General features: G+C 37.9%; 7 protein-coding genes, 2 long non-coding RNA genes and 1 other non-coding gene across 14 annotated transcripts; 4 read left to right on the top strand and 6 right to left on the bottom strand.

The window, feature by feature from the left end:
* Window positions 1-438: 438 nt before the first annotated feature.
* Window positions 439-1,358, top strand: LOC116926522. Its single transcript, XR_004396137.2, has 3 exons — window positions 439-632; window positions 689-781; window positions 941-1,358. It is a non-coding gene; the product is annotated as an uncharacterized LOC116926522 (long non-coding RNA).
* Window positions 1,359-2,029: 671 nt separating this feature from the next.
* LOC123469375 lies at window positions 2,030-3,281 on the bottom strand. Its single transcript, XR_006642602.1, has 5 exons — window positions 3,122-3,281; window positions 2,569-2,744; window positions 2,396-2,499; window positions 2,248-2,335; window positions 2,030-2,177 (listed from the first exon to the last, which is right to left on the bottom strand). It is a non-coding gene; the product is annotated as an uncharacterized LOC123469375 (long non-coding RNA).
* A 1,058-nt stretch (window positions 3,282-4,339) lies between these two features.
* Window positions 4,340-12,215, bottom strand: LOC116915782 (pre-mRNA-processing factor 6). Its single transcript, XM_032920912.2, has 11 exons — window positions 12,160-12,215; window positions 11,522-11,608; window positions 11,344-11,428; window positions 11,188-11,265; window positions 7,742-7,851; window positions 7,315-7,675; window positions 6,790-7,249; window positions 6,515-6,728; window positions 5,963-6,440; window positions 5,421-5,625; window positions 4,340-5,355 (listed from the first exon to the last, which is right to left on the bottom strand). Exons 3-11 carry the CDS (start codon window positions 11,410-11,412, stop codon window positions 4,394-4,396), a joined length of 2,937 nt encoding a protein of 978 aa, XP_032776803.1. The 5' UTR covers window positions 11,413-11,428; window positions 11,522-11,608; window positions 12,160-12,215; the 3' UTR covers window positions 4,340-4,393.
* LOC116915870 (sperm-associated antigen 7 homolog) lies at window positions 9,189-10,697 on the top strand. Of its 2 annotated transcripts, XM_045168214.1 has the most exons (7): window positions 9,189-9,332; window positions 9,402-9,576; window positions 9,719-9,786; window positions 9,874-9,962; window positions 10,034-10,193; window positions 10,274-10,364; window positions 10,446-10,697. In XM_045168214.1, exons 2-7 carry the CDS (start codon window positions 9,495-9,497, stop codon window positions 10,604-10,606), a joined length of 651 nt encoding a protein of 216 aa, XP_045024149.1. In that variant the 5' UTR covers window positions 9,189-9,332; window positions 9,402-9,494; the 3' UTR covers window positions 10,607-10,697. The 2 variants fall into 2 exon arrangements, with proteins under 2 accessions (XP_045024149.1, XP_032776901.2); XM_032921010.2 differs by lacking the exon at window positions 9,189-9,332 and having other exon boundaries at window positions 9,394-9,576.
* A 201-nt stretch (window positions 12,216-12,416) lies between the features above and the next one.
* LOC116915889 (cyclin-dependent kinase 10-like) lies at window positions 12,417-13,270 on the bottom strand. The gene is made up of 4 exons (XM_032921034.2): window positions 13,008-13,270; window positions 12,704-12,777; window positions 12,505-12,640; window positions 12,417-12,445 (listed from the first exon to the last, which is right to left on the bottom strand). Exons 1-4 carry the CDS (start codon window positions 13,042-13,044, stop codon window positions 12,432-12,434), a joined length of 261 nt encoding a protein of 86 aa, XP_032776925.1. The 5' UTR covers window positions 13,045-13,270; the 3' UTR covers window positions 12,417-12,431.
* Window positions 13,271-13,732: 462 nt separating this feature from the next.
* LOC116915815 (ribonuclease H2 subunit B) lies at window positions 13,733-15,194 on the bottom strand. Of its 2 annotated transcripts, none has more exons than XM_032920956.2 (6): window positions 14,906-15,194; window positions 14,713-14,788; window positions 14,541-14,637; window positions 14,201-14,483; window positions 13,922-14,136; window positions 13,733-13,849 (listed from the first exon to the last, which is right to left on the bottom strand). In XM_032920956.2, the coding sequence occupies exons 1-6, from the start codon at window positions 15,057-15,059 to the stop codon at window positions 13,760-13,762; spliced, it is 915 nt and encodes a 304-aa protein (XP_032776847.2). In that variant the 5' UTR covers window positions 15,060-15,194; the 3' UTR covers window positions 13,733-13,759. The 2 variants fall into 2 exon arrangements, with proteins under 2 accessions (XP_032776847.2, XP_032776841.2); XM_032920950.2 differs by having other exon boundaries at window positions 14,713-14,851; window positions 14,906-15,189.
* Window positions 15,195-16,607: 1,413 nt separating this feature from the next.
* Window positions 16,608-18,422, bottom strand: LOC116933793. 3 transcript variants are annotated; one of them, XM_032941494.2, is made up of 4 exons: window positions 17,663-18,422; window positions 17,489-17,579; window positions 17,359-17,424; window positions 16,608-17,287 (listed from the first exon to the last, which is right to left on the bottom strand). In XM_032941494.2, exons 1-4 carry the CDS (start codon window positions 17,704-17,706, stop codon window positions 16,838-16,840), a joined length of 651 nt encoding a protein of 216 aa, XP_032797385.2. In that variant the 5' UTR covers window positions 17,707-18,422; the 3' UTR covers window positions 16,608-16,837. The 3 variants fall into 3 exon arrangements, with proteins under 3 accessions (XP_032797385.2, XP_032797386.2, XP_032797387.2); XM_032941495.2 differs by having other exon boundaries at window positions 16,608-17,284; XM_032941496.2 differs by lacking the exon at window positions 17,359-17,424.
* On the top strand, window positions 18,157-18,229 carry Trnar-ccu. Its single transcript has one exon. It is a non-coding gene; the product is annotated as a tRNA-Arg (tRNA).
* Window positions 18,423-18,572: 150 nt separating the features above from the next.
* LOC116915879 (mitochondrial import inner membrane translocase subunit Tim29) lies at window positions 18,573-19,445 on the bottom strand. The gene is made up of 3 exons (XM_032921024.2): window positions 19,238-19,445; window positions 19,069-19,170; window positions 18,573-19,002 (listed from the first exon to the last, which is right to left on the bottom strand). The coding sequence occupies exons 1-3, from the start codon at window positions 19,428-19,430 to the stop codon at window positions 18,620-18,622; spliced, it is 678 nt and encodes a 225-aa protein (XP_032776915.2). The 5' UTR covers window positions 19,431-19,445; the 3' UTR covers window positions 18,573-18,619.
* Window positions 19,446-19,496: 51 nt separating this feature from the next.
* LOC116915840 lies at window positions 19,497-20,505 on the top strand. Its single transcript, XM_032920978.2, has one exon. It carries the CDS (start codon window positions 19,740-19,742, stop codon window positions 20,409-20,411), a length of 672 nt encoding a protein of 223 aa, XP_032776869.1. The 5' UTR covers window positions 19,497-19,739; the 3' UTR covers window positions 20,412-20,505.
* The last annotated feature ends 51 nt before the right edge of the window (window positions 20,506-20,556 follow it).

Below are 20,556 nucleotides of genomic sequence, written 5' to 3'. Positions count from 1 at the left end.
TTTTTGCAGATTTTGAGAAAAATTAGAAGGGTATAGCCTTCCCACTTTTTCATTTTTCTCAAAAATATAGATCTAGTGAAAAATACATTATTGAGACTCGCAATTGAATGGTGATTGCTAAAATTGGCTTTGTTTTGTCGTAGGAGTTGAATTTTTCCAAAATAAACGTAAAAAATAGCTAAACAAAGTTGTGCCTCAGCGCTAGCGTGATACAGCACAATCAGGGTATAAAGTGATTTGTTTTTCTTTTTAAATGGCTGCGTATTATCAAACTATAAGTAACCAGTATGTGACTGGTAGTCTGGTTAAGAGATACAGGCCCAAAAAAATCTAGTTTTCTTCTAACGTCCCTTTTTTTTTTTTTTTTCAAATCCGTCAAATCGAAGGTTTCTCGGCAAAGATCTGGCAACGTAGCAGGGAATTTTCTCTGATCAAGTGCTTTAGCCGTCATTAAGTATGGAGCGTTTGTCATGTTAAGTGGTCGGTCTGTCGATCTCTTGTCCGGAATTTTACCACGTTGATGTACATGTTAATAATTCTGTGGGTCTGACTCCAGCTTCAGCCGTAACAAACAAATAAATTGCATATTTCACAGTACTTTTTCGAAATTTGACGTACTCCTTATTTGACTTGTTCGTAGAGCACATTTAGCAATGTGTACGAGTCGACTAACTTTTTTTTCTCTTAGATTTTTCGACCAATTTCAAATGTCTGCCAGCCCATTTCTGCTACTGGGTGATGCATTTTCAGAAAGTGGTGGTGCATCCTATTGATATATTTTGTTAGTATCTCATTCTAGTATTATTGTATCAATCAGCCAAGTAACAGGGTTTCGCTCTGAATGATTAGTTTTCCCGACACCCATCCTAATTCAAAATATTTTTCCATGCTACATTTTCTGTACAACAAAGCATGGTCTTCATCTCTTGCATTTCTTTAGGTGTTGGGATGAGAATGTATGGAGGTGAAGCATCAGCCAGGGACTTGAATTGTCATGTTTTAGTTCAGTATGAAAAAACAGCCTGAATTGGTAAGATTGAAGAAAAAAACACTTCTGAAGTGAACAAGTTTTTGTGCCATTAAGCATTTTAGAATAAGAATTTTTTAAATTTTTTTTCTATGTAATTTGTCCCCAACTTACAGTGCATTTTTTCCCGAAGTATTCCGAATTCATTTAACATGATTGCCTTGTTGACAAGATGATATCTTGTCAACCGTAATATGTTTAACTTTGTTTTCTTTCTCAAATGCTAAATTAAATTACATGAGAAGTTAAAGGTTTCTGAAATGGTAACTACGAATGTGAGGCAACCCATTGGAATAGTTGACAAAATACATAGACGGAACGATTTGCAAAACTTTGACGTTGAGAAAAGTATGTGTGTCGATACTTTAAAAAATTAGTTCGCGATGTAGACAAACGGCAACAGGGATATTTTTAATGTTGATAAAATTTTATGTAAATTTCAATTCATATCGAAAAGTTGGTATAAGATTTTATCGATTACCAAATGATGGCTTGATTTGTAATATCTTGACATAATTTCTTTTTAAATGTTTGAGATAATGAATAAATACAATGTTGTAAATGGAATTATTTTGTATTTTCCCACCTTCCACCCACAATTCCACCACTTTTATACATTACATATTTCAACAATACATAAAATACACACATAACTACAAAGTACAAACATACATACACATACAATTAGTTAACCCGTTGGCTGCCACGCCATACAACCCGTAGGTTGTTTTTTCTACTCACTACGCATCGTTGTCTGAAGGATCCACGATTGTTGGGACTTGTCCGAAGACAAGTCCGGGCTGACACAGTGATGGAAACCTTTACAGGGAATGCACACCCTCAGGTAACCATCACTGCATCGAACAAAGAGAAGTCCCTAATGGTGCATTGCCTAACCGCCTTGCGGCGGGCAAGGGCATTGCAACTGCTCCACCCCATAGGGCAGAGCAGCGCGCCCGGTCCCTACAGCTAAAAAAAAAAAGGGGAGCAAATGGGTGGCAGCCAACGGGTTAACTAGCAACACAAAACAAAACAAACAATACCACAGAAAAAGTGTGACGATCCACGTTGCACTGTACGCCCCCACCACGAGTTTTCTTGAGTCCACGAATCTTCCACGCTGCCATGGATCAATCAAAGTAGACATCACCTAAATAGCGAATACAATGAATAAGAACGCTGATATAATTAGTTTTGAATGCGAATCAAATAAAACTTACGTGGTAAATTCTATAGCGACGCATGACTGGATGATTTGTATTTGAACGGCGATTTTTAGTTGGAAACGACGATGAACAATTGGCAGCTCTAGGATAGAAACTGTTATACCAAAATAAGATTGCTAAATAATAGGTTAAATTAAAATACCACAATGAAGCGATGGCGTTTAAGTCTATGCATGTTGCCCGGTTACGAAGACGAAGACTGCTGCACTGGTCGAGATGGGATCCGATGACAAAGTTTTTAAAGATCTGTAATAGCAAATCATACCAGATTGATGTAATGGCAGAGAAATGGACTATTAAAAAAAACCAAAAAACCTTGATTGGATGTTGAAGTCTACAGAAGGTAGTTGATTGAGTAGTGAAGGTGTTAGGAGTGGATGCATTTAATACTGATGGTTGATTGTTGGCTAAGTTGAGAAGCCGAGAAAACTGGATGAATGGGATGATGTTGGTTGACAGACAGCAAAACATAGTAGATGAAACCTTAAAGACTTCAATTGAAAGATGAGAATTATTATTAATTCAATGTTGTACAATCCTTTGAGCAATAAACAACACAAATCAGATGGTGTACTATTCTAAGGAATTTTGGTCATTGTAGATCTTCAGCATCAGAACCCACAGCCATTTGGCTTCATGGTAATGATCTTTGTATAACTAATTCAATTTGATGGAAGGCTTTAATGAAATAGAACGTTTTTCTGTGAGGAGTGCCATGATGGAAAACAGAGATATGGATAGCTCACTATTCTCAGGGTCTGCAGTTCGATTAGCTGATAACAAAGGAAAGTCTGTTGATTTCCATATGCAATAATTTTGAAGTGTTACACTTCCAAACAATAGAAATATGTTATAGAAGATAAATTACCGTTAATTTTAAGACGAACAATCCTTTAAAACACAGCAAACTTAAGAAACACTGCTAGCACCGATTTAACTTGCACCATCCTGTCATCCATGAACTTCATGCTTGCACGTAACTAGCAGTCAATCCAGAAGAATGGCAGCGCCATCTAGTTTTCCTAACTGCACAAATGGGAAATAAAATAAGCCCGACTTTTTTTTAAAACTCAACGGCTCCCGGTGTTCAAAGTTCCCGATAGCTTTGGCATTCTATACCTTGGCTTTGGAGAAAAAAATTCACGTAGATTAATCAAAATTGAAAGCTGATTTCAATTAAGTTAATAGATTTCTTGTTGAACCAGCCGTTTTTAAAACAAACGTAAATAAAGTGCTGTTAGAGCATCAACTTTTTTGTACGTTTAAACTATAATGGCGAAGGAAAAATAAACTTTATTTCCGTGATTGCCATTTAATTCTGAATCGAAATCATGTATTTTAAGCAAAATTTTAAATTTGGCCAAAAATTAAAAAGTGGGAAGGGTTATAGCCTTACCACTTTCGCCAAAATCTGCAAAAAACGACATCTCTTCAAATTCGATCCAAATCACATGGTATTATTAGAATTGAACGCTGATTTCGATTAAGCTATTGGTTTTCTCGTTAAGCTAGCCTTTTTAGAAATAAAATAAAACAAAGTGCTGTTAGCATACCAACTTTGTTTAGTTTTTTTACCTTTAGTTCCAAAATCATAAAACCAACGGAAAAATAAACTTGATTTCCGTGATTACCATACAATTCTGAATCTAAATCATGTATTTTAAGCAAAATTTTAAATTTGGCCAAAATTGAATAAGTGGGAAGGGTATAGCCTTACCACTTTCGTCAAAATCTGCAAATAACGACATCTCTTCAAATTCGATCAAAATCACATGGCATTATTAAAATTGAACACTGATTTCGATTTTGCTATTGGTACACGGAGCCGATGCTCTACCATTGAGCTAATCGTCATGTTATAAATGTCTGAGATCAAAGTGCATTTTTGTGAGCCCCCCAAAAATTGCGTTGATCATTGGTACATGACATCAATTTCGAATTGCAAAAGAGTTGCATCTGATCCGTATAGCCCGGGCGGTGTCGGGACAACCATGGGGGCTACTGTCGGGTGGTCCAATGTCGCGTTCACACTTAATCTAATATTTTTTTTATATCTAAGAAAACCATGTGAAAATAAAAGACTTACTTGAGCAGAAAAATGTAAAATATTTTATTCGAAGAGCAACGACAAAGATGCGGATCAGACAGGAACGGGTAAAGCCTCTGCTACTAACAAAAGAATGTCTTCGGTTTTTGCTCGCCAATTCTGAGGGCTTTTTGAAATAGTTGTCCAAACTTCACCGTGTCTTGGCTCGGCCTGAACGCAACGCTTTTTAACATCATTCTGCTCTTCGGCTGTTCCATGAAGCAGCTCGAATTTGTAGAAATATCCCCAAGCATCTCCGAAATCTGGATCAATTTTCACTGCTCGATTAAACCATTCCCGACATTTCTGCGTTTTTCTTTCCGTCCAGAATAGTTTAGAAACAGCCAAAAGGACATGTGGATCATGTTCGCACTTTTTGAGCGCGTCGACACTTTTTGTTTTGCGTTGAGGTCGATCGACGAGGAAGATCGTCTCGGCCCACAACAGGCCGGAGGTGGGGCAATCTTGCAATGCTTTCGCCATCATGGCTGAGGCAATATCCTTTAGACCGGTCTTCCACTCCAATCGGATGGCTTCTAGCCAGAGCTGTGGGTTTTGCGGGTTCTTCTGGCGAGCCTTCTCCAAAACAGATCGTGCCCTGGTCATGTTTCCTTGACTTTCATCAAGTCGGGCCAACAAAAGCCAAAGTGGAACGCTGGTGGGACACTTCTTAGTCCCTAGGCTGTAGCTATCGCGAGCTAAAGTCATACGCTGCTGCAAACCGTGAATTTGCCCTTGCATCATGTAGAACTTTGGGTAATCGGGAAACTGTTCGATGGCCGTCTGCAGTTGTTTCAGTGCTTCTCCCAGATCACCTAGATGCCATTCTAGCTTGGCTGATTTCATTAGCACACGGGGAGTAGGGGCAGAATTTCGAGCTTTCGCCAACAGTTTGCGCGCTCGCTCATATTCCCAGTTTTCAGATTCAAGCTTAACTGCAGCCAACCAAATTTCTTCGGAGTTGGGATTTGCTTGAAAAGCCAGAGACAAGATGGAACGTGCTGCCGGAACGTCACCTAAAGATAACCGCAACTCATTAAATATGTGTTACATTAATAGGTGTGGGTAGGCTCTTCTTTACCTGCCAACCACTTCGATTTAGCACCCATAAGCCAGAGTACTTCAGCTTGAGGACAGTGGGCTACAGCACGTTGAAGTAGTGATTCTAGAGAATCTCTTGTTCCATGCTGTCGCTCAAAGTGGGCTGCTCGAAGCCAGATAGATTTTTTAGCAGGGAAAATTTCCAAAGCATGGGAATAAACGGCACGCGAACACTCGAACGCGCCCTGTAGGTCGGCAAATAGATCATCAATCAATCATTCAGTTCATAAAACCAAAATAAATAAATAAATGAACAAAGGCAAATAAGTAGAAAAAACTAAATAGAATAAAACAAAATAAATAGATATAAATAAATAAAAATAAAAACCAAAAAAACAATATACATCTAGAGCTCGGCCCCGATCGGCTGTGATCGAGTGCCCGGCCCATCTCGAAAACCGCCGAACAGGATCTATAGGGGCGGGTCAGGAGTCTGATTCAACCCAGAATACTGATCAGCCCAAAGCCGACTTGATCAACGGGGGGCCAAACCCTAGATATATATATATAATTAATAATTACCTGAGATGTGAAATTATCGGCATCTTCTAGCCAGCTGTGTTTGCGGTCTTCGTCCTCAACCCCATGGCCGATGACAAATTTGATGATGGCCTGACAAGTAAGAACGGCGCCTGATTTTTCAGCATCAACGGCTTCTTTCAACCAGTGCTCTCGATTGATCTCCACTCCGTTTGCTGCTAAGGAATTGATGGATCGATCAATAATTTTTTCCACCATGGTAGTATTTCCATGTGCTTCTTCGAGTTTGGCGGCAGTGATCCAGATCTGGCGATCTGTAGGAATATTTTCACGGGCTTTGTTCAATACCTTACGGGCATTCTCATACGTTTCCAGCCGAGCAAGGGCAAGCCACAGCTCAACACTGGTCGGGCAACATTCAACTGCTCGAGAAAGAAGAATTTTTGCATCTTCTGGTTCTTCTAATTCAACAGCAGCTTTCCATAAGCGAACTGAGTTAGGAATGTGTTCTAACGCTTTCCTGCATAAAGAAACTATCTATCTTACTGCAACTAATAACACAAGAAAAAAGTTGAATACTAGATTTAAAATTACCTAAATACACGTTTTTTAGCTTTCATATCCTGCTCTAGTTCTGAAGCTTTGATCCAAAGTTTGACCGAATTAACCAAATGATTCACGGCTTGCGCTATCACGTTCTTCGCCGTATCAACAGGAACAAGACGGGCTGCTTCCAGCCATAGATCTTCTGAATGTGGACAAGTCTCACAGCCTCGTAGAATCAAATTACGAGCTGCCTGTAGCTTTCCTGTATAATTGTTTACGTTTAAGTAAAGTCCATCGATACAAAAATTTTTACTACAAACTACCTGTCACTTCTTCTAGACGAGCTGACGCAATCCATGCCGGAGGATGATTAGGGTTCGTCTCCCTTACAGACTTCAAAAGAAGCCGAGCTTTTTTAATATCATTGATATCACCGCCGTAAGTGGGAATCATAGACTGTAAATCTGTTAAATAGCCCTTGGGATCGACTACTGTTTGGCCCGAAACAGAATCCGAGACTTGATTAAGTTTGATGTCCATGAGCGTGTTGCGAGCCTGGCCAATTTTACGCAAGTCCAAATCGCCTGTCGGAGTAAGCATGCCGGGGAACGCAGACGCGAGGCCACTTTTCGGATCAATTGAAGTGCCGGATTCACCTCCCAGGTTTCGGGTCAATACCGAATCGGGAAGTGGGGTGAATTTTTCACGTCTCCCGTGCAGACGCTGTTTTCTATTTCTAGCGTCGCCTACTTCGGGTATATTCTTCCATTCATCTTCTGAAACCTAAACAGATTAATATTATAGGGTGGAATAATGTGAGTTCAACAAACAAAATAAAATATGCATACTGCACAGAGTTCTCTTTTAAGGTCACTGAATTGCTGTTGGATCTTTGGTCTTTCCTGGCGATACTTTTCAATTTCTTCCTTGCGTCTTTTCTCTCTGTACTCTCTTCTTTTTTCATCCATACGCTCATCAATAGCTTCATAAACTGCATCAGCTTCCTCATCATCTTTGTCATATGGATCCTTGTTGAAAAGAGAGCCCCCATAACCAGCAAACTCATCATAGTTTGCATCATTAAGATCTTCTTCAAGATCTTCTTCATCATCTTTTTTTCGTTTTGCTGGAGCTGGATGGCGGTCATCTGGGACATCATTCGCATCTCTAGCTGGACCAATATCTGATCGAGTAGTGAAGCCAGTTGCACTGGGAATAGAAAAAGAAATTATTTGTTTCGATTTTTCCAGAAGCAATCGTTATTCTGAGCCTTACCCTCTACCAACACCAGCGACATATCCTTGAGGAGCTGGTTGCCCTAGGAAGTTTTTGCGTTTAGGATTCACAATAGGTGGTGGCGGCAGCTTAGATGCCATAGTGATGTTCTGTTGAAAAACCCTTATTTGCAGCTTAACTTTATTTAGCAAAGTGAATAAGCAACACTATTTTATTCTGGCAATTATACTACTGCAGTTCACTAGCCAGCCAGTGTTTTCGACTTTATGCAATGTGCGTTGAGTTTCGATCGGACGTTGCCAAGCTTAATAAATTCACTACCTTCATATTCTTCGCTAAATCGGCTAAATTTGCCAATAACTAAGGTTAATGGTGAAAAGTTTAGTTCCTTTTTTAATTATTTCCATTTATTTTTGCCGGTTTTTTTGCCCGGCAACCCATGCCCGTTAGGCATTCTTTTTGCCTGGCTATCGTTGCGCGTGAGGCATGTTTTTTGTTTTGTTTTTTTGCGGCGGGCCATTTTTGCCCGGCTACCGATGCCCGTGAGGCATAGTTTTAGCCAAAAGTTGGATTTGTCCAAAATCGCGATTTTTCATGAACGTTTAGGAAAATTTGCGATTTTTGACGATTTTAGGGTATTTTGAGTTGATACATGGAGTCGACCCCAAATTTGACGAGGATCACGAAAATGGGAATCTTTTTTCTGACAGACCAATAAATAAGGAGTTATTTGACATTTTAAAACCGGAAATAAAACCGGAAATAGAAATTCTGGAAATCTAAAAAATGAGCTTTTTTCTCCTTTAAATGGTTAACAAGATTTTGATAATTGTAAAAGTAAACTATTGTTAATAAAAGTTATGCGGCGTTCTAAAAGTACAATTTCAGTTCTGACACCTAAATATACTTGAATCGTATAATCATACATTTAACACGATTAAACCCGTTACTTGGTAATTAATGAAAACCCGCAACCGAAAAATGACATTACTTGTCAAAACAATGTTTCGGGTTCTACTAGTATCTAGCTGGATGCAGCTAGACTGCAAGGCTCGTTCGTTTGCTCACGAACTGTCGCGCATGCGTGAATGAAAATGCCAGGAGGAATTACAGTTTTATACTTTTATAACCCTCCACTTATCCATCTATTAGTATTCTTCGTGGTTTAATCAACAAGTATCATCAATCAATCCCCCTGAAATTAAAAAGAGGCTATGCATAAAGAAATATAATATATACAATTTAATCTTTCGTTAAAATAGGGAAAACGAGGATTTATTGCACCGAAACATTTCGCATAACAAAACATAAACATAACGCCACTTATTGCAACGACATATTTCGTTGCAATAGGGAAATAGTGCATTATTGCACCGAAAGATTTCGTTGCAATAGATTCTACCATCTATTGAGCTTAGCAGGCGAATTTCATTCGTTTCCATTTCCACATTTCCCCTCCATCCCAAATGCAAAAAACGAACAATAAAAGTAAATGATAAAAATAAACACAAAAAAGAAACAAATGAAGGCAGTAGCCGATTACAATAAAAGATAAAAAGCATCAAATATTTGTGACTTTCCGTGAACGGAGTTTGTGTTGGATAGAGCTTGTGTTGTTGTCTTTACTAAAGTAATTAGACTCCGCAAAAAATTTTGCGTTTTAGTTACCAACTTTCCATTGATCGTTTTCATGCTTTAGGCTTTAGGGCTACTTTTTTTGTTATTAACTGGGAATTCTTGAGTGCTGTGCTGCTGTCTGATTATTTAAAGAAATAGTTTCATCGAAATTCAAATGGAAGACTTACTTGGGTCCATATTAAATAAGATGACAAAGCCTCCTTCCCTTGATGAGCAGCAAAGAAAAGCAACTAGAAGTAAGAAAACAATTTCTTTCCCTTTTACTGCTTCCCACGAAAAATTTTACCTTTTAGTCTACGGTTGTTTACGCAAATGTTTTCATTGTTTTTTTTTGTTTTTTTGTGTCTTTTTTTTTTTTTTTTTTGTTTACTTTTTCAGAACAAGCTGAAAACTTAATCGAGAGGCAAAATGAGGAACGTGCTCTTCTAAGAAATTTTCAGAAAAAGGTATTTTATAATACTTCTGTAAAGAATAACTCCATTTGAATCCAGAAGATTGAGAGGATTCTTATTATAAAGTTTTGTGTTTGATAGATGCAAACCAAAATTGCTGACTTTATGCTGGATAATGCCTTAGAAAAAGTCACCTTACCACCAATGAATAGAATACAGCGTAGCATAATGTATTTGTATAAATCCCTATTATTACAGCAGATCCCAAGATTACTTGATTGTTTATATTGTCCAACTATAGTCATGAAATTGCTGAAACTGCAGGGCTTTCTGCATTTTCCTTTGGTGAAGAAGATATTGATAGACATGTGGTTGTCTACAAAAAGGAATTTACTCCCTGTCAAGAGGAATTGTCTGCTTACAGGAGAGGTTTGGAATGGAAACCAAAGTTAGTTGAAGAGGTACTGGATGTTAAATTGAACAATTTGTCTCTATACAAGCTTATTATTTATTTTTTCTCTAAACAATGAATACTTTTTAGGAATCCACACCAGAAGTCGACCAACTGCCCTCTTCAAAAAGTGAGTCAGCTGCGGTGGCACACTATTCAACCAAATACGACCGATTATTCGGTAAGCCATGAAAACTGGATGATATCTTTTGTGTTGTATTTGCAATTATTTTTTTGTTGTTGTTGCAACGGTGTAAAACAGGAAACGAACAGGTGAAGGAGGCAACCAAGGTAACTCAAATCAATCGAAAATACGGCTTTGTGTCATCCGAAAACAAGAAAGACCAGCGTTCAATAGAACAAACTTTAGATGACATTCGCGCCAAGAAAAGGCAAAAAAAAGACGTAACGAACCAGGTTTAGAACATATATTACCTTAGTTTGGTTTTATGAAATGTAATTCGACATACGTACGTTGAAAACGAAAAAATAATACACACGAAAATATCTTAAATTCTAGAGAAATTATCTGCACCACCATTAGTAAGTTGGCGAATATTACGTAGTCGTGCTTTTAATACTTGAATGTAAATCGTTAAAGTAAAGGTGCGCCATGGCTTCATCTGCAGACAAACGAAGAGCGGGATTGCACAACAGCAATTTCTATACAAACGATTGATTACGTAAGTAAACGATTTTTTCGGACTGAATTGTATAAATAATACCTGTAACAAATCTCGGCCCTTAGCTGTCATTTTTGGAACAACTTGCGAGAAGCTGCTTGGTGGTTGGTACATAGGTAACGGTTTAAAATCCGGCAGCTGTGACAAACCTGGCCAGGCTTCCTCGGTAGGAGTTCCTAAACGACAACAGAAAACGGATCATTTGCTCAACTGTTCGCCTGGTAGATTAAGATGATTGCCTGCTGATAGTATTCTTTAAGCATTCTATCCCTATTGACTGTAAACACACTAAAACAGATAAAGTTCTTAAATAATACGTACCGAGCAATTTGAATATCCTCTTAAGTTGATCATCAATGTCACTCCCAGGAAAAAGAGGTCGTCCTGCATTCGAAAGTTCTGAGAATGCAGATCACAAGATTTTTCTTAGATAAAAAATTGTCCGCACACGGGAAACTTAAGGACATAAATGTGTACCAGCAAAAATGCATCCTGCTGACCACATATCAATTGACGTAGTGTACAGCTTAGCACCGAACAATACATCAGGAGGCCTATACCACTACCAATAAGAAATACTTTTTGTGATATTTCAGAATATTAGCCATTTCTTGGGAGAAATTTCATATTACTAACATAGATCATCTTTGCTTACCAGTGTGACTACCTCAGCAGAATAACAACGAACTGGAATACCAAAAGCTCTTGCAAGACCAAAATCAGCAAGCTTTAACTCACCATTCTAAAAATAAATTATTATAATATTTGAAAACACAGCATCATATAAACAATTAGTCACACAGACATATCCCAGATGAAAAATCTCAGCATTATGGTGAGATAAAAAAAAAATTAATAAATTATAAAGAAAAAAAAATTAAATTTGTCTACACTAAATTGCCAACTTTTTTGCCAGAATGCTTAAAGCTAGGTTCGCACTACAGGGTATTTTGAGCGTTTTACGTATTACGTACAGCGTTTCGTAAATATTTTCAGAAAATTAAAGCGTAATGTAATTTTAAAACGAAGTGAAAACGCAACGCAAGAAATCTTACGTAAGCTTGTGTAAGTAAGCTCCCCCCCCTCAAAACGCTGAATGTAATACATAAAACGCTCCAAAACCCTGCAGTGTGAATGATACTTAACCCATAACAACTATTACTACCAAAAATTAAATTGAAAAAAGACTTAATTTGCATGTTAACCCGGTAAAACACATAAAATAGACAGATTAAAGTCTTTTTTAATGGCTTTGCAATATATAAGAATAAAAGAGATGAAACGATTCACTACCTTATTGATTAACAAGTTTTGAGGCTTCAGATCTCTGTGCAAAACATTCTTACTGTGACAGAATGCTAGGCCTCGTAACAGTTGATACCTATTAAAATTTAAATTTATTAAAAACAGATTATGAAATACAGAAAAAATTTATGGTTGTCCCTCACATCAAAGATTGCACTTGATCACTGTCAATCTCTCCATTTAAGCTATCAAAGTATTTCTTCAAATCTTGATCGCAGTGCTCAAAAACTAGGGTTAGCTTTGTATCACTATGGAGAACATCATGTAATCGAACCTATGAAGACAAATATTATACATAAAACAATTAACATGTTACAAAGAAGTAGCATTTACTATGTTGTGATGTTTCAGCTCTTTTAATAAGCATATTTCTCTCAAGGCACTGGATGGAACACCCTAACATCAATAGTGAATGCAGTATAAAAAATATTTTTCTCCAACAATTATAATTTACCTCATCATCATCATCCTAACATTGGATTAAAAGAAAAAGTTTTTACCATGAAGCATAAAACATTAAAAGAAAACATACAAGACGAACACGCTTTAATGCCACTATCTCTTGATTTTCTCTATTCTTGGCCTTGAATACAGTTCCATATGTTCCTAAAAAAAGATGAGCAAACATAAAACACACACGTCATGATAATGACAATGAGTCATTATCATGTAAATAATGACTCAATGTTGTAACGAAGCAACTTAAGTAGTTGTTCATTATATCTGGTGTTAACTGGTAAATTATTTATAAGGTGCATTCAAAAAGAATTGTCTTTGTTTCGATCAGTGAAGGTGTTGGTCACTATGGCACACACTATAGGTAATTAAGACATTACCTTCTCCAATTTTTTCCAGTTTTTCGTACTTCTGCATCGTAGGTAACAATAAAGCCCCTTGGGCGAGTTCGGGATTGGGGTTAGTTTAGGTTAGTTGTTAAATGCAAGCGAGAAACAACGATGGTTTTACTTCGACGTATGTTTATGTGAAAAGAATATCGCTAATGTTTTTTTCCTTTCGGACATAGAAATAATGACATCTAGTTTTTTTAACTTGAATTACAAAAAAGTGGCGCCATCTGTTTTCCGTTGAAGCACCCCAAACAGTCCAACATGGCCGCTTGTTTACTTTGTTATATACGAAAAACATACTAGTTGTCACATAGTTTAACAATTAAGACAATAAAAGGACGTGCATTACCATTTATTACCTTTGTCATACTTCAAATCTACGAATTTCACCTTAAAAATATCGTTAATCCTGTTTTTCCCCTTTCCTGCATTCCTATTGGTGGAAAAAATCCAATAGTGTTTCGGGGCCTCATCTGGAGGAGGAGCCTATTCTAAGTTGTGCTGCGTTAAAGGCCCCTTAACCTTCGGTACTTTAGTAAACTAAATCCCTCAGGGAAAAATGTTAAGGTACTTGCCTGCCACTGTCCAACATAATATAAAATGCTTAACTTTTGAAAATGTAAAAATTTATTCCTAAGGTCCCCTAAAATAAGTAATGGAAAAGTAATATAGGAATTCATTAGTCAAATAAATGACATATATATATTTTTTTAAAGTGCTCATATGAGCTAGGACAAGCTTTATTTCTTCCCAAAAAAGGAGGATATACTTTTTGATCCTTTGGCTGCACTGGCTAATGCTTTTGATTTTGCCGATACAAGAAGTTTTTCCTGCGTATAAGAGTTACATAAATTTGCTGAAACTAAAATTATGGAAACATTTCATCCATGTTCCCTACAGACCTTGGTAAGTGGTTTTTGATCTTTACTGTAATCTTCCAATGGTTCTTGGTTTGGATTGCCGGCAATTTTTTTTCGTTTAGCTGGGGGCTCATTGCTTTCCTCGTCCTTAACCAATTTCGGGACTACTGGCAGATTAAGGTGATTTTCTAAAGCTGCAGTCAGTTCGTCAGATAGGTATTCGGTTACCAACCCAAATGCGTATCGCATAAACGAACCTGAAACAGCGAAAACGAAGATCATGGAGATTTAAAGAAAAAATATTAACTTTACAAATATTACTTTCGGGCACAATTGCTGCAGCAGCTTTGACATAGTTAGCGGAAACCGTAGAGTGGGTTACATTAAAACTGCTGTCTTTCAGATGTTGACTTATACGTGAGACTTTTTTTTCTAGCCAATTTAGGGTTTTTTGCTCATTGTACTTCCAGGCTTGGAAAGAACCTGATTGTTTACAGTCAGCGATCTTTTCAAGATCTTGCATTTTAGAACATGTGGTTAGCTTCTTTGTATCTGGATATTCATCATCAACAAGTAGTTGATCTATTGGGCTTGTGTATTTTGCCTTATAAACCAATTAATGTATTTTATTATTTTTTAAAATTAAGAATATATTTCATACTTTGTATAAATATGGCAGGATAAGGAATAATGGATCTATGCTGGTTGTGAGGAACAGAGATCCATCTGATTGAACTGAGTTGTCAATAAACCATGATCTTTCATATTTTCACAGATTAGAAAAAAAACATTTAGTTATTTGTTTTCAATTGAATTCTTCTTGTCTATCATACCTTTTGGGTTCATCAAACTGGTTAATTTCATAGATTTTTGTATAGTTGTGGGAAAAGGCATATAGAGTTCCTGAGCCTGTTTTAGGATTTCGTAGATTAACAGTCACAATATCTGTATTGTTATCATTAAACATGGCATCTTTTCAAAGAAAACCATTAGTTACATGAAACATTTAAATCCAAACCAAATTACCTGGGACAATCATTACACATTGGGACTGTGGATGGTGAACCTTGCATTCAGAAACAATTTTTGCTCTGCTTTTGCTTTCATCTTCCTTTTCTGGTGATGAACTAACGTCTACCACATTTTCTTGTAAAGAATTGTTTCTAGTCACCCTTGGCATGATGAAAAACAAAAGATGAAGGAACAGTTTTATTAATTTGCACGTTGGGAGGTGGCAGCGTAGAGTAATAACATTCTATTGTTTGATTTGGCGGCCTCAGAAACTTTGGTTTACACCATTTACTTGAAATTGGGTGCTGCTCTAATACAAAATCCAACTGGGCTCACCGCCGTGTTAGGGCTCGCTAGGGCTCGGCCCCGATCATTTTCGATCGGGGCGAACCGCGGTTTGCCGGCCAAAAATCACCAAACTGTCGGTTCGGTTTAGCCGTTTTTGACTTCGGTGCGGTTCTCGGTTTGGTCAAACCAGTGCGAACCGCCGCCATTTTGAAAATTTTTTGAAAATTTGGCGGAAATTTCAAATCAACCAATCAAATCGCGTTGAGCGTAAAGTGGCGCCAATGGTTGCCAGGTGGGACCTGAGTTGAACTTCGAACTTTGACTAATTGACTTAATTGAGTCAGGTCAGGCTGTCAGGCATTGCTGTAATGGCCTAAATTATCAAACATGGCTAGAGATATGTTAAGTATTCCAGCCACTAGTGCAGGCAGTGAGACTGTGAGAGGACGTTCAGCACTGGAAAATATTGTTTTGGAATTGCTAGGATGAGCCTTAATCCCGAGACTGTTGAAGCCCTCATCTGCTTGCGCTCATGGTTTAAAGCCGGTTTGATCAACGAAATTGATTCACGTTCCCACAATCTGACTGAATTCGATATTGAAAACATTGACGAATGATGATTCAGAAAATTGTTGTAATGATGTAGGCAAAAATACAACTGGTTTTTCACATAATTTACGACTTATACTGTTGTGTAAACTGTGTAAAACTTGTTGTGTAAACTTGTGTAAACTCACTAAACTGTCTAAAACCGTGGTGTGACCCGTGAAAACCGTGGTGTGACCAAACAAACCGCGGAAACCGCGGTGCAATCGGTTCCCAATAATTGATAAACCGGACCGCACCGGTTTGGCCTTTTTAAAAAAAGGAACCGCGCGGTTCGGCCAAAATCGTACCCGATCGTCGCGGGGCCGAGCCCAGCCCCAGAGTCATAGAACCCTCATTCTAATCGGGGACACCGCTAAGCTTCCCCGATTAAAATGAATCGGGGAAGTTCGGTGCGGGGATTTCTTTTTTCGGTGCGGAACGGTGCTATAATCGGTGCTGCACCGATAGCACCGCTTCAGCCATAGGGGGTTAGTCTTACCAGTGACCTTGAGTTCTGATAGGCCAACGAGAATCACATGACTAAGGTCACATTTTGTTCTTGTTTTTTTTCCCGATCTTTTAACTGCGTTTAGCTTGGTTTAGCTGCTTTAAAACAGACCGCATGGAAAGCGGCGCAAATCGGATTTAGAACTGGGAATAGGAACAGATAATGCTGTTTCGTCACTCATTTGAAACCCGGGATGGTTGAAGGACACAAAGAAACGGACCGTAGCCCAGACAAACCAAACTCCCAAAAAACAAAGTTATCTACACCTAGTCACCTACCTACTCAAACAAAGACAAAAAACTAATCATTTGACGAGGGGCCGAGCCCTACATGTCATTTAACAATAAAAATATAATTGGTACACAAAGCCTGACAAAGCTTATTAATTGTACAAACATGCTATGCATTTGAAGTTTGAACAACAGCTTGACAAAAATTTTTTAAGATTTGACAAACAAAAGGTGATGAAAAATCATATCAATGTGAAAACAAGAATATCATTATACATTGCACCATAATAAAATAGAGAATTTCTAACACTGTAAAATTTAAAGGTGGGATGGTTAGGTATCTTTTATTCTGGCTTCTCTTTCCAACCTTTCAATGTTGTCTTCCTCAATATCCATTTCTTCAGAAAAAGAAGATGATGAAGGCTGCATATTTTTTAATTTACCTGCCACCTGTGACATAAGCTCAAGATTGAACTGGTGATCATCTCCTTCTAATCGGACAGGAGGAAGGGTGTCATCACAAGGCTCCCACTCCAAACTTTCAGCTTCCACCATGAGTTGAAGCAGCTCAGAAATGCTAAATTCCAGACTAACACTGTCGACTTCTTGGTGCCACAACCTCCATAAGTCAAGTAAGGTGGAATGACTATAAGCAGGTTGATTGTCATTTCGTTTTAAAAGAAATGGAATTTCAGGCATTCCTTCTTTTCTCCATTGTAGCAACTTGGCTTCTAATGCAAGTCTCACATAGTCCAAAACATCTTCTTCCAGTGAATGCACCTGCTACAGATAATCCAGTTGTGAAAACATTAATTTGATAAGCCACTTAAGCTAAATAAATTTTTTAAACTTACTGCACAAAGCTGTTTAAGTTTTTTTATATAATGATTTTTTAGTAAGATTGGCCTACATTTACAGTGCTATTCATAAATTGAACAAATGTAATATGTTTTTAAAATAAATCTTATGTAATGATTATGTTACCAATGTAACATGTTTTTCCAAATTTGATATGCTAGAGCCTTGGTACATTTGACACTGAGGACATTTCAACTGAGAGATTAGATCTTGCCATCTGAAACAGAATTGAATTATTTTACAACGGTCGACGCAGATTACTTTTAACCTGGCATCATTAATATTGTTTATATATTATACCTGGCGTCTTTCGGTAGAACTTTTGTAGTGACGTGAAAATCCATTTGAATATTGAGGAAAAAATTTTCAGTTGCTCTTGCGTTTCCACTTATCCTTGTTTATTTGTTTCCTGTGCTCGCATCGTCGCATGTGTCAGTGCAAATACACGGTTGCCGTTTGTCATTCTAGTATTTGCGGCGTGCCGGCATGGCGGCATTTGTCTTTTTTCAGAGAGACTCTGTCACTCTGGTCGCAACTTGCAAAATAACTTTCATATGCGAATACCTTTCACGCTATTTGGAAAAAATTCCAAAAATTCAAATAGTCAAAGAATTTATGTTAAACATTCTACAGAATTTCTAGTCTACCGCATTCGTTGTCTGATTTTTATACCTTCCAATCCGGTCTTCTACCGCAGCCTAACCCAACGTTTATAAAAGCAAAGTGCTTAACCTGTACGCTTGAGACTATGCTTTGAAATATATACGATACTGAATTACGTCAAAGTACCTTCAGCCTCTGTGGCCCAATGGATAAGGCACCGGCCTCCTAAGCCGGGGATTGCGAGTTCGAGTCTCGCCAGAGGTAAGGAGGTTCTGGTAACGAGAACAATAGACATAACTTCGTCGAAACGGAGAAACAGCTGTTTCTTCCAGAAGCAAATGTTATGGGTGACAAATCAAAGCAGGCAATTTTTACAGCCTCCAAGAATAGCTTATTGTCAATCATTTGTGATAAGTCTTCTTCGCAACCCACCCATTTTTGAATTTAATTGATCAGTTTTTTCACAAAATTCGACTAATCCATTATGACAGAAATTTTCCCCTCATTTTCTTACGGGAGTTGGATGGAGAACCTAATCAAAAAGAGGGGCTAGGTTTGGTTAAAATCTGTTATGCAGGAGACAATAAACTATTAAGACAAGAAGCAGTAGAAAGAGGATAATTGCATTTTTGTCTATACAGCCATTAAGAATTTCTACTGCCTAGAAAATTCATTATGATTTATATCAAAGTCCTTCATGTACCAATGGATATTCCACCATTGACCAAGAAATCCAACATCAATAATTCTTTTGTGAAAACCAATGATTCCTGGCTTCAGATACTTGCATTGAGAAGGATAGATACCACAATCTTGATGATAATTTGCTAACCAAATTAGGGAGAATAACCCCAAGCTTAAGCAGCGAACAGTTCCTTCATTGTAACTTTGGCGAATTAAGCAGAGACGGTTGTCAGTTGCTGGATTGAGATTTGCTTCAGAAACAAGAATAGCATCATCTGCTGCTTTAACCATAGCTTCATAATATGTTCTAGCATCAGGGTTAGTTTCAGTTGCATACAATACACATCCAATTCCTGTATACACAGACATAAGTGATTGATGGGAATGATGAGATTATTTTCAAAAACAAACAAAATTACCTGTTAAATAAGCTGCAGCTTTCTTAGGTTTAGCCTTCATACTAGTGATGGTGTCAACTGCCACATCTCTATAATCAGAGTAAAGAACCGTCCAAAATTTTTCTGCAAGAGCAAATTTGAGAATATTATTTTAAGGGAACTCAGATGCATTTTTGCCATTCAATTTTACTCCATTGTTCCAGCCTGGTTCCTTTATCCACAGCAGGTACCGGTGGTGTTGGAGTTGGACTTGAAGTGGTCGTTTCCGCCGTTGCGGAGGAAAATCTAGTTTTTCCTCCCTGTTGCCGAGCAAGAATTCTTCTTGAAAACTGAAACATGTCTTTTTTGTGAAAACTGCAAGTACAGCAGACGAATTTCCACATGTTTACTAAAAGAGAATAAGATTGGTTTCGGCAACAAAAATGAAATTCCTGTTGCCAGAGCAATATCCGGTACTCGCAATTTCCGCGTTTTTTTTGAGGCAATTTCTTTGCAGTGACAGAATGACCTGATCGTTTTACTTTCTAATTTAATAAGGGGAGGACAACAAAAAACTTCCCATTTCAGAAAATATAACGTTGGGTATCTGTTCGTCTTTACTATAATAGAAAGAGCAAGTGCTTGTTCAAGTATTCTTGACACAATTTTAATAACCTAAGAGTTGTTGACTTCGCAAAGAGTGAAATACTAGAATGAAAAACAAAGCAGAGAAAAAAGCTAAAAAGGTTTCTAGTCCTTCGGAAGGTGGGCATGGGCCAGCCAATCGATCTAGTTGTTGGAAAATTCCGGTCATCTTCTTAATTCTCATCTGCCTGGGAATCATTGTTTGTCTGGCCCAGTATTACGTTTCGTTATCAGCTCCAATGGAGTGTTATCAATGCAACTGGATCTCACAAGCCTATGGCCCATCTTTGGTTGACGATCCTTGTGGACAAGACCAACGTCTCAGGCCAAACAGCAATGCCCACGTCAAAATCTGTGCACCAGACCAAAACTACTGCGGAACGCTTCACATACTATTTTCGTACGTCGTTTCGGGCCGGGTCAAACAACTTGAGTTTGCCTTCATTCGTGACTGTTTTGCCGACTATCCATTGCCATACGTCATGCAGCTCGACAACCACAACCAAACTTATTATGGGACCAGAGAAGGCAATGTCTACCCTAATCTAGCCGGTATGACGTTGAACATGACTGTCGTTGGCCAGCAGTGTAGTTTCTGGAACAATTGCAACTCTAATGTTCCTAGAACTGGACTAGGATGGGCATTTCTTGATTCCGTCACTATTTTGCATCAGGCTAAACAGAAGGGTGTGAGCGCTTGGCGGGCGTTGGTTGATTTTGTTCAAGCTGAAAATGAATAAAAACTAAATTTTTGTCACCGTTTAGTGGCTGAAATGCCTTGACATTCCCTGCTTTATAACCTTGATTTCATTAAATAAAAATTTCTTCCAGATTCTTGAAATATTTTGAATTCTTTAACGTAAGAAGTAAGGAGTGGAAATCCAT

The sequence above is a fragment of the Daphnia magna genome, linkage group LG1 (assembly GCF_020631705.1).
Source record: "Daphnia magna isolate NIES linkage group LG1, ASM2063170v1.1, whole genome shotgun sequence".
Taxonomy (NCBI): Eukaryota; Metazoa; Arthropoda; class Branchiopoda; order Diplostraca; family Daphniidae; genus Daphnia; species Daphnia magna.
Note: the sequence above shows the minus strand (reverse complement) of the source record. Positions and strands in the feature narration are given on the sequence as shown.